This window comes from Ammospiza caudacuta, chromosome Z (assembly GCF_027887145.1).
Source record: "Ammospiza caudacuta isolate bAmmCau1 chromosome Z, bAmmCau1.pri, whole genome shotgun sequence".
In the NCBI taxonomy this organism is placed as follows: Eukaryota; Metazoa; Chordata; class Aves; order Passeriformes; family Passerellidae; genus Ammospiza; species Ammospiza caudacuta.
In genome coordinates this window covers 41,345,853-41,362,319 of record NC_080632.1, presented here as the reverse complement: position 1 = coordinate 41,362,319, position 16,467 = coordinate 41,345,853, and the positions used below count along the sequence as shown (strand labels likewise).

The 16,467-nt window shown below is 37.3% G+C and overlaps 1 protein-coding gene across 1 annotated transcript in view; it reads right to left on the bottom strand.

The window, feature by feature from the left end:
- The window catches only part of GLIS3 (GLIS family zinc finger 3), a 112,204-nt gene extending 96,273 nt beyond the window's left edge, over positions 1–15,931 (bottom strand). Inside the window, exons 1-2 of the mRNA XM_058824140.1 lie at positions 15,738–15,931; positions 10,198–11,314 (exon numbers count right to left, since the gene is read on the bottom strand). Of these exons, the coding sequence (XP_058680123.1) occupies positions 10,198–11,314; positions 15,738–15,868 (1,248 nt within the window). The 5' untranslated portion in view covers positions 15,869–15,931. The remainder of the gene's footprint in view (positions 1–10,197; positions 11,315–15,737) is intronic.
- Between the last annotated feature and the right edge of the window lie 536 nt (positions 15,932–16,467).

Genomic DNA, 16,467 nt, shown 5'->3' with positions numbered 1-16,467 from the left:
AAGGCTTCATGCTTCTCAGTTATATCACATACACACTATTAAAGAAAGAAACATTATCTCAAGATAATGCCAGAGAGATGGACAACCTACTAGTTTTTTTTTGTCAGGGAATAGAAATAGAGCGCCATTTTGTCTTACTCTCCTTCCTTTATAAGGATTGTATTTTCACTGGAACAAGTCCTCATTTATCCTTACCAAAGCAGTTCATTTCTATCTTTTGTTCCTCTTTAAATATTCCTAACATCTTGGACATAAAATTGTGTCAGAACTTCACAGCCATGTAAGTCTTCAAGGGCTGGATGATCACTGTCCTCTTCCACATAAGCAACATAGAATTCTCCTTATTCAGGTCACTTTAGCCTTCTCTATCTCCCTCAGGTTCAAAGAGTGTCCAGGTGTACCACTTCCTTGCTGTTACCACTTTTGCCTGATGTAACAGAGGACCTATCATACCAGCAAAATACAATATAAAATAACACAATGTTAACATTTGAACCTTAATTCAGCTGCAAAAGCCATGTTGATGGATTCAGCGACCCATCTCTCCCTTCCTAAAGGAACAAAATAAGGTACTCCACTACTATGATGATGATAGAAGAACTGAAGTTAGTAAACAGAACTTGCTATGATAAGTTTATTTCTGCTATCTTCTAAGCCTTACAAATACTATCTAAAAGTTTTCACTGTAGACAGTTGAAGGATGATGGGAGATGAGTGTCCAAAGAGGCCATCACCATTTTTCAAGATCTGTGATGATTCGGACTTAGTATTCAAGATTAGTGTTGCATTCAGTGGTGCTTTAGCTACTCTAACAATCAGAACTAGAACCAGCGAACATCTGCCTTTGGAGAAAATGTCATCTCTCACAAATTTGCATCACAGACTTTTGAAAACCTTTTTAAAAATTAAAGCAGGTCAACAATCCTTCAAACAGCTTGCTTTTAATTTGGAGCCAAACTCTCCACTGATTCAGTGAAATGCCACATTCCCAACCCAGGCTTCACAGAGATTCATTTAACTGACTTCAACAGCCTGAGTTTGATTGAGGAGGTATTGCATATTTTCAGTTACCATGCCTACAGGGCTATCAATTATAATGATTCCTACAGTATTTGCTCAATCTTTATGTCTCCTTGACAACTTATGTGACACTGAACCTGCTTCACTGGTGCAGGCATAAAATCAGTGGCACAACTTAGCAGCTCACATTTTTAATTTACATAATGGATTCAGACCACATTTATCCAGTCATTCAAAACTCAAGAGTCCTTGTGATACAGTCAGAGCTGAGCAGCCTTGTTTCTCAACACTGGCTCATTTTTAAAATGTGGTCTCAATAATTTCAGCAGTCTCAACATAAATACTCTCTAATTCAGTTTATGCTTATCCCATTCCTTTAAACAAACAAAGCAGACCTCATGCTCACACCGTCTACCAACTTACAGATTACCACCAAATACATAAAACAAAGTTGGACAAGTATGTCTGAATCATTTGGAAACTTTAGGGATCACAGGACTGAACCTTTGTCATATAATTATGTAAAGCCATTGGAAAGAAATCCATGCATTTTTGCAAGCAGGCAAAGCAGGCTTTTCATAGAACAAAAGCAGCCTTGTCTTGTTCTGTAATGTGACAACTCCTAATTAAAATCAATTATTTTTTATTGTTGGCCCAGATAAGCTTGTTTGCATAGCTGCAACTTCTTAAAACAGAAATCTGAATGTTATTAGGAAAAGACATCCTTTGACAGTACAGCAGACCTTGAAAAAAAGTTGTATTGCCTGATGTTAACATCTGATTAACCTTGGAGGCAATTCTGCAAATGTTTAACAGTAAAGAATACAGTAAAGAGCATAAGTATGTTAATTTTGTTTTAACGTATTTATAGAATTGTACCAAGAATACACATAAAGGCGTGCTGTGGTTTTGACTTAAGCTTGTGCCAGTTGGTGACCAACAGAAAGCATTCAAAAAGATAAAAAGAGATAGTGGGAAATTATTTACAACTACTCTATTTATCAAGCACACTGTTTCATGGACAGCTGAGTAAGATTACATTTCAACATTTCATGAAGAAACAACACATAAAAAAATTTCTTACCACAGTGACATTTCTCAAAAATTATTCACTTGTGGCCTTGAACTCTGCAATTATGAGTGTTAATTCTCAAGAGCTGAATACTCATGGAATAAATTTGCTGTATATCCGTAAAAACAATGGTAAGAAAATATCAACCCTAAATTGAAACAGTCTTTAATTGACAGGAAAAATAAGCATTCTGAGTGGTATCAGAAAACAATCACCAGGTGGCTATAAAAACATTTAGCAAACCCTGATGCTACAACAGACCACTACAGTTCTAGACACAACAGCATCCTCACTAGCTCCTTTCTGAATTTGCTTTTCTTAAGTAGTCCAGCACTCTACACAGACACAGACTGAACCTTCACAGTGACTAGCTCAAAAAGACCGCCCTGTTTCCATGCACCCTGTTCAGAAAGGTTTGTTCAACAGTTATTCAAACCCTGTTAGCCTAAGATGAACAGCAACCATGTTTCTGTGACAGAGCACTGGGCTGTATTTGGTAACATCCTTGTTCAAGGTGCCTGTTTCAACCACTTACAGGGACATCCTACTACAATCATGTTCTGAACAGTGCTTAAGCCTTATTCAGTCAAAGTTCTCTGGAAACCTACCCTGCAAGTAGGTATCTGTAAAGGCAAACAAGATTTTAGCATCTGCTAAATGCCACCCCAGGTAATTGAGACTATAATGGCAATAAGACAGAATTGCTTCAGGGATCAGAGTGAATCAAGATGAATCTTGTCTTCTCAGTGTTTGGACTACTGTGCTTGAGATTCAGGAGAGACATCATTGCTCCCTACAATTTCCAAAAGGAAACTGTAATGAAGGGGGGTTGTTTTGGTCTCCCAAGTGCTGGGTAAACAGCTGAACTCTGTGGTCTTAAAGGCCAACCTAAATGGCTCTGTGACTCCAGACACGCCATAGAAATCAGTGGAATCACTGAACTGAGCATGATTCTGCCTGGACAAATCTCACTGAAGTCTACAAGACTATAGCTTTGCAACTTATTCATTAAAACAGAACCAGTCCCTTCCCTTGAGTCCTTTAAGCATTAAGCCAGTAACAGTATCTTATACTAAATCTGAGTAATGAAAAAATGTCAAAGAGTGCCTCAGGATGTACAAATGCCTCAACATACATTTGTGTTTGGCTTTCAGCCTACTTCAACATACGTAGTGCACTGAACAAATTTAGTGAAAAAAGCTATTTGGCATTTTTCCATTTCCTAACTGCTCGGTACAAGTAATCCAATGATTGTTCTATGCAGCTTAATGCTCAGCCCTTGGATTTAAAGCCTATGTTCACTGATATGCCATAAGACTTAGGTGTCTGGGAAGTTTTCCACAGAACACCAGAAACTTTAATTAAACTCCTAATCCTTAGAAAATCAGTGTCAATCACCTGAATAAAGCCGACAGTGTGTTTACTTTTAAGTAAAGCTGTATTTCCTTTCTGAAGGAGTAACATTGCAATGGATGGCACAATCTATTAACTTGTTCCCTCCACTTCTCTCTTCCTTGCTTTAAAACAAAATCATGTTTTCTGGGAAAGGTCCCTGTCTGTTGCTATTGTAACTGCATCATGACTTGCATTTTCTGTTTTCCTGTCAGATATTGTTAGCCTTTTCTATCACTAAATGGAAAGTTTCAAGGTTTACTGACTCTGTTCCTGATAGAGGTCCAGTCACCAACCAAACAGGGATGGTGGAAAGACAAAAGAAAATTAGCAGGAAAGAGCAGAAGTTATCTATAAAGATTTCATGACTTGTAGAGTAATCCAGTCTTCACACAAAGATGCTCCAAACCATCAACAGTAACACTAGCCCCATTCCCCCCACCCACTCAGCTTTGAATTCAAGTAATTTTCTAGTTTAAAAACTAAGTTTAAAAAACAAAGAAAAACCCAAAATGTGTACCCAAATCCAACCAACCAAGAACCCAACACCAGAACACCCTCCAAATTTCTTGTACCTGAAATTTTGGTAGATGTAAATTATGTTTTAGGATTCCTTACTTGATGTATATGAAATTTAAGAGTTCTTCATTGTTATAACTTTACCATTTATTTATAGTTTGGTGTAGCAATGAAAAATATCTAAATTATATTTCATTAAAATTATGCTACAGGGAAATAAAAATAAATAAAATCTATTTTTGTGCCTATCCACAAACACAGACAGGTAATAAATTAGAAACCCTTCCATACAAACATAAGTGTTTCTGCAATCAGGAATGTTCATTTTTATTTTGGGATACTTCACATTCATGTTCTGGATTACAATGAAACTAAGAATATGTTGGTTTGCAAAATTTCATTAAAGTTCTGTTTTAAATTTTTCAATTCTATAAGTCAAAGGGCAAAAAAAAATCAGAGTCAAATACTTAACATCAAAATCAATTATCAATTAGAAGAAAAAAAGAAGTTAGATGTTTCATAAACATTTTATTCTGAAACCTAAAACACGGGCTCTCTGGCTACCATTTTTCACTGTCATCATTTACATGCAGAAAAGAGCTTGCTCTGCAGTTTTTGATTGCTTAAAGAGATGTTCTGCTATTGAGACTCAGTACTCTGAGTACCAGAAGCCCTCTTGTCCTCACTGAACTCAAGTGCAAGTTGTGCATCTTCAGCAGCCAAAGAAAAAGCACCCATCATTACATTTTGAACCATGAACACAGTATATATTTCATACTGAAAGGACAATACTGAAAGATCATTAGTGCAAGTGCTGAGAGGCAAAATTCATTAGTTTGGGCTAGCTGCCATCTGATGTGATCACATGAGCTTGAGCTGTTTGGAGTGGCACACCCAGAATTCATAATTCACTTTTTCTTTAAACAGCTAAGACATCATAACCATGACCAGAAGATCACTAATATTGCACAAACTTGTGAGAGCTAGAGAGGCTTAGTTTTATAACAGACAACTAAAGCCCAACTTTCTGTATCCATACACCATGATACAGTCTAATTAATCATACGTCTCTGCTTTTTCTGTGCTATTTCTGTTTCAGTTTGTTTACTGAGTAAGGGAAAGAATCAGCAACAGGCAAATGTAAATTTAGCTCTTTCTAATTTTCAGCAAATTGACTCAACAATTGAATTACCTTTCTTGTGGCACTGTTTAAGACAAAGTGCTCAAATGCTATTTTAGCATAGTGGAAAGGTCTTCTGCAAGCATATGAGGAAAAACAAATTCAAATTTTTTTATCGTTTCTATTTTATCAAGAGTTCAGTGCAATATAGCATGTGATATGGTCTTATCAAGAAACATGGCATATACTGTAATCAAAATATTTGCACATGCCATATATAGATACTATATGAAGACACAATGCTAAAGCCTAAAGATGGAAAAAAAATCCCAATCATTTTTACAGGATGCATTTCTGGTTTTAATCAAAATTTCTACATTTTCCAAGGACATGTTCTTCAAACAGCACACATACACACTTCCATCCAAGCACTCCGCTCACCTCAGGAAGTTTGCTTGTGTCTCAAAAAAAAAAAAAACATTAAAGAAGTAAATTCTTTTTTTCACATACATTCTGTTTTATATTCTTTGCAGATGTGTTGGGGGATAATTTCAGGTATTTAGCGAATGTTAAATGGATGTTGCTTTAAATCTGACAGGAATACTAGCAATTTTATTGGTTTATATGACATCAAACAGCTGCACTAAAAAAATTTGGTCATGTAGTACTATCAATACTAAAGGCATTGGGCTGTAGCATAGCTCAGAGTTTATGGAAAGCAACAAGAGTGAACTCAGACTCAAAAGGGGAAGCATTCTTAGTGCATCTGAATAAAGCTGTGAAGTGTGAGCTTTGAACTTATCTCTAACATCATGCTGTTGTTGCTTATATCAGAATAAGTGTGTTAAGCTAAATGTTTGCATAGCAGGACAATAAGACTAAATAGCTCTTATTGGAGCTGAACTTAAAAAGTAAAAATGTTCATTATAAAAGAAGGGAACCTGAGTAGAAAATTAGCTCACAGGCAGAGACAAAGAGAACAAAGGTCAGTATTTGCCAGTTGCTACTCTAAGGTTTCAACAGCTAAAGGAAATTCAGACTTTTTCTAATTCAAACAAAATCTGTGGAAGCCTCAAATGCCATTGTGACATAACTGCTCTCAAATATTACAGATTATATCTCAGCCACCGTTGTACTTACTACTTGCACTTCAATATGAACTTTTCTTCATATTTTTTCTTTTTTGACTTATTCGGACAAAGTACAAGCTAATACACAGACTAATAGATAAATACAACACATTAGAACACACTATATCTACTTCATATGAAGAAGCTTAGGAGCAGACACTAAATACTTATTATTATTATTATTATTATTATTATTATTATTATTATTATATCGTGAATAATTTTTCTAGTCACTAAACCTGTTCACTGAAAAGAAGAATGCTTCCTGGGTGATGTAAGTTAGAATAGAACATGCAAGATGTTTAATGAACAGTAAGGGAGCCCAATGCATTTTTATAGCTATTTAAAGACTTGCTATTCCAAACAAATTCTTTAAGTTTGGATCTGATTATCCTGATTGTCACATATTTTTATGTGCTGATATTTTATTATTATTCACCCTCCAACACTTTTATCTTACAGAATCAAAGAAGACAGCTCATCTAGAACAAGCAGGAACTAAAGAGTAAAATATCACTTGCAGCTTTAGTTTAAAATTGCCCTAAATTTTTGTTACATAGATAAATATATATTAACTCAGATGCGGCAAAACAAATGCTGAGGTCACTTGACTCTGATTTTAACTATAAGCATGGTTCTGGTTTTAAAGATAGGCATATAAAGTATTGAAGTCCTAGCTGTTCTGCAAGTCTATTCTGAACTACATGACTTCATTGGCACAAAACAGTAACAGAGAAGAATAAAATTATGTTACGAAGTTCAGCTTATGAAGTTGTATATCTAATTTCATGTTATCTCTACTATTATTACAATACAACATAGAAGTAACCTTCACCTTAAAAATTACTGAAATCTCATGAATCTTGCTGATGTAAAGCTCACTGTATATCACAGCAATCCTCAGGGATGCACAGCAGAACGTGTAACAATACACCTTCAATGCTCAGCAGTACAGAGATAAACAACACTGACAAGTAAATATACTGACATGACAAGTATATTTCCTAGGACCCACGGCAATTTCTGCTCAATGAGAATCACAGAATCACAGAATTTTCAAGACTGGAAGAGACCTATAAGATCATCTAGTCCAGCCGATGTTCTAACTGTTCAACTAGATCATGGCAGCAAGTGCCACATCCAGTCTTTTTTTAAGAAGAAGATTGTGTCTTGCAAACTGTTGTTCTTGAACCACCAACACGTGCACAAAGATTACACAAAGATTAGAGTGTGATGGCAGTACGATGACGGGTGCAACCGCGCCTGCCTTTGATTACAGGATGTCTTGATAGATTACATTAAGACGGCTCTTCTCCATGACTTAATACTTCTGTCACATTCTTTACAGTAAATCTGGTTCATTAATATAACAGTTGTATTCCTGCCACTTTTCCTTCCCTTTTCCTGCTTGGTCTACTGGACTTCTCTTACTAGACTGCAAAATACAGTGGACATACAGCCTATTAGTTTCAGTAATTTCAGAGAAACAGGCATGCTACACCTAGAACCAGAAAATAAATTATAGAAAGATTCGAAATGGACCAAAAATATTATAAATCAATTGTTTTGATTTTGTACTTAAAAGCATAAATTTGTAGAGGTTCAGTGAAAATTTTCAGATTTCTTTAGTGTAATTTTTTTATTAATTTGGAAGCCATTCTTTATTATCATCTTGCCCAAGATGTTCTCTCAAATACCTCACTTAAAATCTCAGTTTGAAACCTTACATGGCATGGATATGTTTGCAAATTTCACTGCTTGGTGAGAAAGGTATGATGTTTGACTGAAGTAAATTTTCTAAATATATCAAGAAAGTATGGCTGCCGGACATTAGAAAGCCAAATACATTTTTCCAAAATCGCACGATTTGTGAAATGGTAAAGGAATAAAGCATCAAGATGTTTCATTCAAACCGTGCTAAAGAATGCCATTTTTGCTTGCTTATTCCAAGAAAGGGGACGTATGTTCCAGATTTACACTCACATTATAAGGGTTATCATATCATGCTCAGTATTTTTCCATTTAATTACAATTCTCAGCAGGAAGGAAAGGTAAGTATGTGGGCACTGCTTCTGATACACAAACTTCTTGGAGCTATCCAGCAATGCTTGCTTCAGTTCAGTAATGTTAAACACACTTTAAAAAACAATGATTCGACACCTCATGTTTTGGTGACACAGCAAGACTTGGTGTGCACTTTAGTTTTGGCTTAGTAATCTCAAAAAGTTCATCATAAGAAATACCTTATCCACTCACACATTACTTATCATCAGTGAATGATCTTCAAAGCTAAGGATGCCTCAAGGAGGCTTTATAATCAGGAGGTCATTGTAAGCACCCTTTCTGAACAGGGAGGGCAACGAGTTTAGTGGATTACCAACACAGTGTTTTCTCCAGTATCACAGGATCCTTCATCATAATTCATCTATTTTAAAGACCTTGGGTTTCTGGATTTACTCTTTTTCAGTGCTCTTTCATCATTCCTATCCTCTTTCCTCATCCTGTTGTCTGTCCTTACTCATCCGCTGATGTCTGTCTTCTTATCTTTAATTACACGTGATATTACCTTGAAAAATTACTTTCTTGACTCATAGTAATTTTTTTTTCTCATTCTCTCTCTTCCCATAAAGGTGATGAGAAATCCTTGGGGAAGAACTGAAATTAATGGTATACCCTTATCCAATATACACAGAGAGCAGAAAGAGAATATTATGGAATTTACAAAAATATTCACAAAGCAGAGAGCCTGAGTTAAGACTCTGGTGTGACAAAAGGGAAGGATAAAAAGCCTTTCTAGCATCACAACACAATCTCTACTAGATTCTTTAAATGTGGATGGAAAAGGACAGAAATCTGGAAAGATATCCACTCTATCCTGCAGGATGCTAGCCCTTTGAAAAAACAAAAGTAAAAGAAACAGACTTTTTCTCTTAACTGTACAAGCAAACATCTACATCATGCTAAAAAAAAATTATTCAGCAACACATACACTGATATGGACTCCAAGCATTAATTTAAATTTCACCACATGAAAACATATGTTTTTTAATCAGCGGTTATTCCTAGAAATTATATATCCATCATAATTTATGCTGCAAACTCAAAACTGAGGTTGCTGTCTGACAACACTAAATAAGCACTTAGTAAGGTTAAGCTCATGGTCACGCAAAATACAGACTATATGTAAGGCAGTTCAAGAATCTGTATTACAGAGATTATAGATGGTGCACTAGAGACCAAGCACAAACTGCTTACAGCCAGATTATTAACCCATGTGACTACCTATGTGTTAGACTGACTTGCAGTGACCCTAAGAAATTTTTCTTGATAGAAAAACATGACTTCAGGGGTTGAATGCTCACTGACAGAATCTGTGAAAAGAAAAATTATTATGGGATTTATTCCTAATGTACTAATGGAAACAGGTATGTGGGTTTGGTTTTTAGTAGTAGAACAAACAACTGCCTTAAAAAATGCTCAACACTTCTCAGTTTCTTGTGGTAACATTATGGAAAGTCTTGAAAATTCCTCAAGTCAAAAAGGTGTTATATGATGCAAGAATCTCTCAGGATAAATTGTGACATTTATTCTGCAGCACTTTTCCTGCATGCATCCTTCATGCAAATACTTAAGTACTGACTGTGCCTCAGTTTTGCATTATGAACGTTTACCATGTCACTTGTTGCAGTCTACAATAAAAGTTTATAAATGTAGAGAACACAATTTGTTTTTTCACCTAATCCTATCTGTTGGTATGTACCAAATTAAAGAACACCTTTCCTTTCTGTTTAGGTGGGAAGATGGAACAGTCATTTCATTCTCACAGACTAGCTCAAGAAGTACACCATTAAATGGGAGAAGCAAAGGCAGAATTACAACTTCGCTCTATTTTCCTAAGTAATAGAGAGCCTTTCATTGTTAAGAAAGACAGAGCTCAGACTCACTGTGCATTTGTTTGGCTTCTCTCCTGAGTGGACTCTCATGTGAATCAGCAGTTTGTAACGAGCATTAAATGGCTTGAACCTTCGAGGGCACCCTGCCCAGAAGCAGGTAAAGTCTTCTCCCTTCCTCTGGTCTATGTGGATCTTCTCTATGTGCCGCACAAGCTCCTCCTGATGGTCATACAGCTTCCCACAGTCAACCCAGCAACAGCCATGCTTGCCATTGAAATCCTCCAGCTCTCCATCTTCCTGCAGCGGGGCGCCTGGGGCCGGAGGCAGAGCCGGCAGCGCGGGCACGTGGCCGGGGAGGCCGTGCGGGGGCCGGCGCTGGTGAGCGTGGTACGGCGGGGGTGGGCCCTGTGGAGGAGGCGGTGGCAGCACCACGGCTGAAAGAGGCATGTCAACAACAGGGCCCAAGAAGTCACCCAGCTGCTTGTTTTTCAGGACATCTATTGCATGGCTGTCCATGGGCAGCACACCCTGCTGGATCACCATGTTATTTGTGGCAACCATCTGCAAGCTGGCTTGCTCCAGCTGCTGCATCCGCTGGTACTCACCTGTCCCGTTCTCAACATATCCTGGAAAGGTGACACCGCCATTCGCCATGTGGAAGCCTTTCTGGGCAGCTGAAACAGAGCAGTTTTGTGGTATACAGCTTCCTCTCACTCCCAAAAAATGTCCATAGACCTCAGGCTGTGGGGAGACGTTTGCTGGCGATGCCCTGGAGCTGTTGATGTAGGCCACCAGAGAAGTTGGGGACGTACGAATGATTGTATTGAACTCGATCCCAATGCCGTCAGACAGAGGAGATACAGAGAGTGCTCTCTTTTTGGAGCGGGCTGATTGACACCAGACTGAGGACTGGCAAGGACTAGAGTAAGGGGAATTCTTATTTTCCATGCCATATAAGTAGGATGGTAATGAGTCACTGGATGTAGATGCTTCAGGCGAAAAATTTATGAAGTCCCCCAGCTCACTGCCATTTTGTAAACCATGGTCAGGAGGAACAGAAGAAAGTGTCCTGTACCTATGTGACCACTCTTGTTCAACACTCAGAGGGGAGTGACCTTCTGACAAGCTTAATGTTGTAGAGGCCAGAGTCTCACATGACAAGAGTGACCTGAAATAAAGGTACAATAAAGTAAGCAGTTAGACAATTCAGAAGTAGATCTTTTACCTTCACACGCATGATTAAAATTAAGGAAAGGCTACATGTGAGAAAAGCTCTCCCTAATACTAGGTGCTCAAGTTTAGGACACTCAGTTAATGTACCAGTAGTTATACAAAGGCGATATACATGTAAAAAGGTCACTTAGGAAGCCAACTTTAAAACTTCAAGATTTTGAAAGAAAGTTACTGTAAAGCCTCTTGATCCACCACTGCAGAAATTACTGCATGTCTTTTCATCAGTTGTGGTGTAAATAGGTGTGGACTTCTGAAGCCAAAGCCTTCCTGCCTTCTATGGAAACCCATAATGACTTAAGTCATCTATTGTTTTTGCTTGTAAAAAACAGAAAGAAAACGAATCCAAAGAGAATGGATATTCAACCTGTATTACAATGACTTTTTCAATTGTAATATATACAAATACTTCCCTTCAGAAGTTTTATATATCAAGTTTACAAATACAGATAATATCTAACTTCATAAAACAAACGAAATAAATGAGTAATGTAGGAGAACTGGTTGAAGAGGTTTTCTATATTTGATTTGAAGAGGTATCTGCCTCCAACTCAGCAATCAAAAATTTTCAGAAAAGTGTAATCTTGCTGTTATCAAGCATTTTTCAGAGAGATATTAGGGAACTTCTTTATCCTGCAAATATTCTTTGGATAGCTTGAAAACCCTCAATATATAGGCCCTTAAAAGTATTGTTTTCTACAGAAAGGGATAAAAAGGAAATAAAAGGGGCATTAAGGGCCCTGAGTCATAGCTGTAAATGCTGGATGAAGGTTAACTGGATTTAATTCTTTGTTTCCAGTTCACACCCAGGCAGATTTGTATTTCCTACCAGCTAGTGGTGCTATCAGTATATAAATTTCTATTTTCAAGGAGCTCTTACTATAGAAAGAACTGGTTATGTATCTAGATAAACCTGACAATCTCCCAGAAGCCTCTACATCTTATGTTTTGAGAATTAATTATTTGGTTTATTATTTTAACGACACAGTTTTGAAGAAGCACGGAATTTCAATGATGGATCAAGGACACTGGAGGGGAAGCTTGGCACAGCCCGAGAGAGAGAGGAAGCAGTCTGCAGGCGCTGTATCTGTAAGACAGCTCACAAACAGGGAAAACGCAGCTTAAAAGAGCAGCAAGCCTTGCCGTGGTGACCAGTGGGAGAGCAGTTAAACGCCCCTTTGCGCAAGAGAGTTGCTCTGCCATGCACGGTTGATCTGCTGTGTCAGAATAAGAAACGTCCTGTTCTGATTCAATGTCAGGGCAGGGTACTGTCACGGACCTTACGTGACTCCCATCAGGGTTTGAATGGCACTCGCAAAACTGACTACAGACAAAAAGCACAACTAGCATGCTGACTACAATTTGCAATGGGAGAAATGAGAAAAATGAGACTGCTCCATCAGGCCAGCCTTGTGTGTCATTTGGATCTAAAAGGATGACTGTGAAAAAGTTGATTTAGGCTGTTGTCAAGGGGCTTTGTTAAAGGACAGTCCATTATAGGGCGATTAAATCGTGCTAGCATGTTGTGACCCCAAACACAGATCCACAGTTTTCAACACAGCAAGACAAGCAAGGTTTGATTTCTCCATGCTACAATTCACACCTAGAAAATGTCAGGAGAGGGTAGGGGTGTTCTGCCAGGTTTTCTTTAAATTTTTGTTTTCTCTTTTATGAATAAAGAAAAAGAAATCGTGCATCAATAAAAAGCCTATTTTTGTACTGACAAGAGTTTTAAGCAGATGTATAGTATAACCAGTGTCATACAAAAAACTACTAATGCCTAACACAAAAGGGGCATATCCATCAGTGAATCTGAAGAAAAACTGTTTTTTAAAAGTCTCATAATAGGGCAAAAATAAAAAGCTGGCCCAGAATTTCAAGTATACAATAAGCAAAAGCAAGCTATTCTGAAGAAGCTGCAGCACTTCAGCATCTAAATTCAAAAACTAATAAAAATTCCAGCTCCCCAAAAAGTGAAGATTTATTCAAAGTTCAGCCACTACTGTAACTGAGTAGCTTTCTAATAGGAGGAAAATAAATACACCTAATATGAAAATGAGGGACCAGATCTATCAGGGTGCCAGAATCTCAGATGGTATTAATTGCTGCATCTGCTTATTGTAAACTAAACGGGCTTGAGTTTGGACCAGCTCTTTCATTACCATTTACAAGAGATTACTTTTCAATTACATTGTATTCTCCCTTTGTGTACAGAGGCCATATAATCCAGAATCCTGAACATAAACATGGAATAGGGAAAATTATGTTTTTCTCTCTTTTTATGGTCTTCTATTTACCAGTCAAGAACCCTTTGCTCTTTCCTAGGTCGTTTTTTGACTTTCATCAAAGCAAATGGCATGGATGTAACATGTGGACTATTTCTGCTTTCATCCTCCATAACACTTCCTATACTGAGTACAAAAATCTAGTTTGTGACTATAAAACAGCCTTTATCTATTAAAAAAGTCCTATCATACACATCTGGTTTGATGCAACACAACTGAATACTCCAAAACAGAAACTGCAGAAACTCAAAAAATATGGGGAAGGTTTTACCCTCCATGGTCTGTACACTAGAATCTGATGCTGTGTGTAGCAAAACTCTCATTTTGTCAACTGATTTCTTTCTTCCATCAGTAAAAATCAAGAAAATTCACTTCAGCTTTGGTAAATTCAACAAATAATCTGGTTAGGGTTGAGCTGCCAGAACACAGTTCACAGTGCCTGAGAGATAAAATCCAGAAAAAGCACTCTGCCCAGGAAGAACCAGTCAATTTCATTTAGGCAAAAGCAGTTCATAGTTTAAGAAATTTAATCAGAAAAACCCAAAAAAGCTCAAAACTGAACAACAAATAATCAACCTCCCCAAAAAACACAAAGAAAGAAACCCCACACTGTTTTGACAATGTGAGATGGAATCTGACTTTAAACTTGCTTTGCCCTATCAAACAAATTGAGGTAAAAATTGCTGAAATTGACATTCTTTGTATGATAAACTTATTTTATAACACCTTCATTGATAAATCATTAAAAGGTACTCTAGGGACACCACAGCCTTGATTCTTCCAGAGTTTCAACTTGAGTTTGCCCTTAGTAAATGTTTCTTTGAAATGAAATCAAAACTGTATAACTCAGTACTGACATGATACATCCAACCACACATTGAGTATTTGGAGCCACATAGGCACACCTAAAACTTAAGTATGTAACAATTGTATGTATGTAATTATATTTTTCTAGTATCAGTTTTATTTGATCTGAAAAGCATCTATTTGGATTTGTCACGTGTCATCATCTTAGCATTGAATGGTTTTTGCTGACATGTCTACATAGGAAGCATAATTAATTTTGTAAATTTTCCCAGGGGGCTCAGTCTTCACAACTAAAGTGACAGAAATGTTAAAAATTATCTTAAGAGTAAAGCGAGGTTTTATTCCATTTGCAAAGTATCAATTTTAATTATTTCAGGAATGTCCCTTGGCTTGTAATAACGCAACACAGTAAATGTAAACTGCTTTGAGAAAAAAGACTCTTATTGTCTTTTGTAAATAAAAACTACATTTCAACTCAATAGGCAATGGGGAATGTAGATTCCAAAATAATACACTAGAATATTTTCTCACTGTATTTTTAACATCCAGGTATGTGCCTAATGTACTTATAGGGTGGCTCTCAAAAACCTGTTTTCCTCTAATTCATGTTTGCTGACAAAACTCAAAGTCATAATCTCTAAACTTATTTAAGCATTTAAAATTAATTAATAAATCTTTATCTGTGGGGTAGTGATATAAAAAGGTAACATTTACAGGAAGTGGTCATTGCTTTCTTTACCTACATAACAATTTTCAAGGAAAACAAATTTTCAAGGACACTTGATCTGATTAATTATCAGATGGTAAACAAGCCATTTGAAAGCAAGTGCATTTGATGAGGAGAGAGGAACATGTGCTGAGCATTTATGGTTTTTTTGACTGTCCTTGATGTTATTTGAAAGACACCAACATGGCACACTTAGCACTATGTAGATGTAACATGTGGACTATTTCTGCTTTCATCCCCCATAACACTTCCTATACCAAGCACAAAAATCTAGCTTGCAACTATAAAACAGCTTTTATTTAATACAAAAGTCCTATTATACACAGATTTTGTGTGGCCAAATTTCACCCGTTATTTGAATGGAATGATCCAAACATGAAGCACGATTATAGTTGATCTGAATTAAATTGCATGGAATTCAACTTCCCATGGCATAACAGAGAATTTTCTGATTTTAATAACCGGAAATGTTGCATTGTAATTAAGGAAGAATTAAAACCCCCTCCTTTTAAAGTACTAAATATAAAAAGGTAATTGAGGACCTTGTATCTGATGGAGAAGCACTCAGGCTGGAAGCATCCATAGACCTGTGTAAGCTAGGGCTGATCTGGCTGCATGCTGTTGAAAGCTGATTCGCTGAAGGTGAAAGAGGTCCCAGCTGTTGAACTGTCATGGGATTGCTGGTGACTATGGCATTGTCACCACTGCCTTTTCCAATGGACTTGCCCTTGTGTCCATAACCAAAACCTCCTAAAATAAACAAAGCAGGTTAGTATTTCTCTCTCATGAACCCACATTGAGGCACAGAACTCGCATTGTAGCATCTCATGAACTCTGTCATCTAACTCCCTGATTTTTATCACATCACTTTGCAAACTCCAGAAAGTAATGGGAATCTTCAGATGAGGACAAAACTAGGGACCCACACAAGAATTTTGCAAACTTCTCAAAACATAAATAGCAATATTCTACAGGGGAATTAATAGATTATGCATGTGTAAAACATGTGCTGAAGTTCATAAACTAAAGACCAGGTATGACGGAAAAACCAGGCTGAGGTAAAAAGCCCTCAGCTGAAGGACAGCTCTCTATGAAGAAGACATGAAGGGAGAACCCAAGGAGGCTGCCAGAACACCACCATGCCATCAGTTCTACCAAACCCTGCAGCTGCAATCCGTTGCCAGCCCTTCCATGATTCCTACCCCTACCCATGCATAAAGCAAGGAGACTCCGATACGCATGCGGACTGCAGTGCTGAGTAGTTTCACTCGC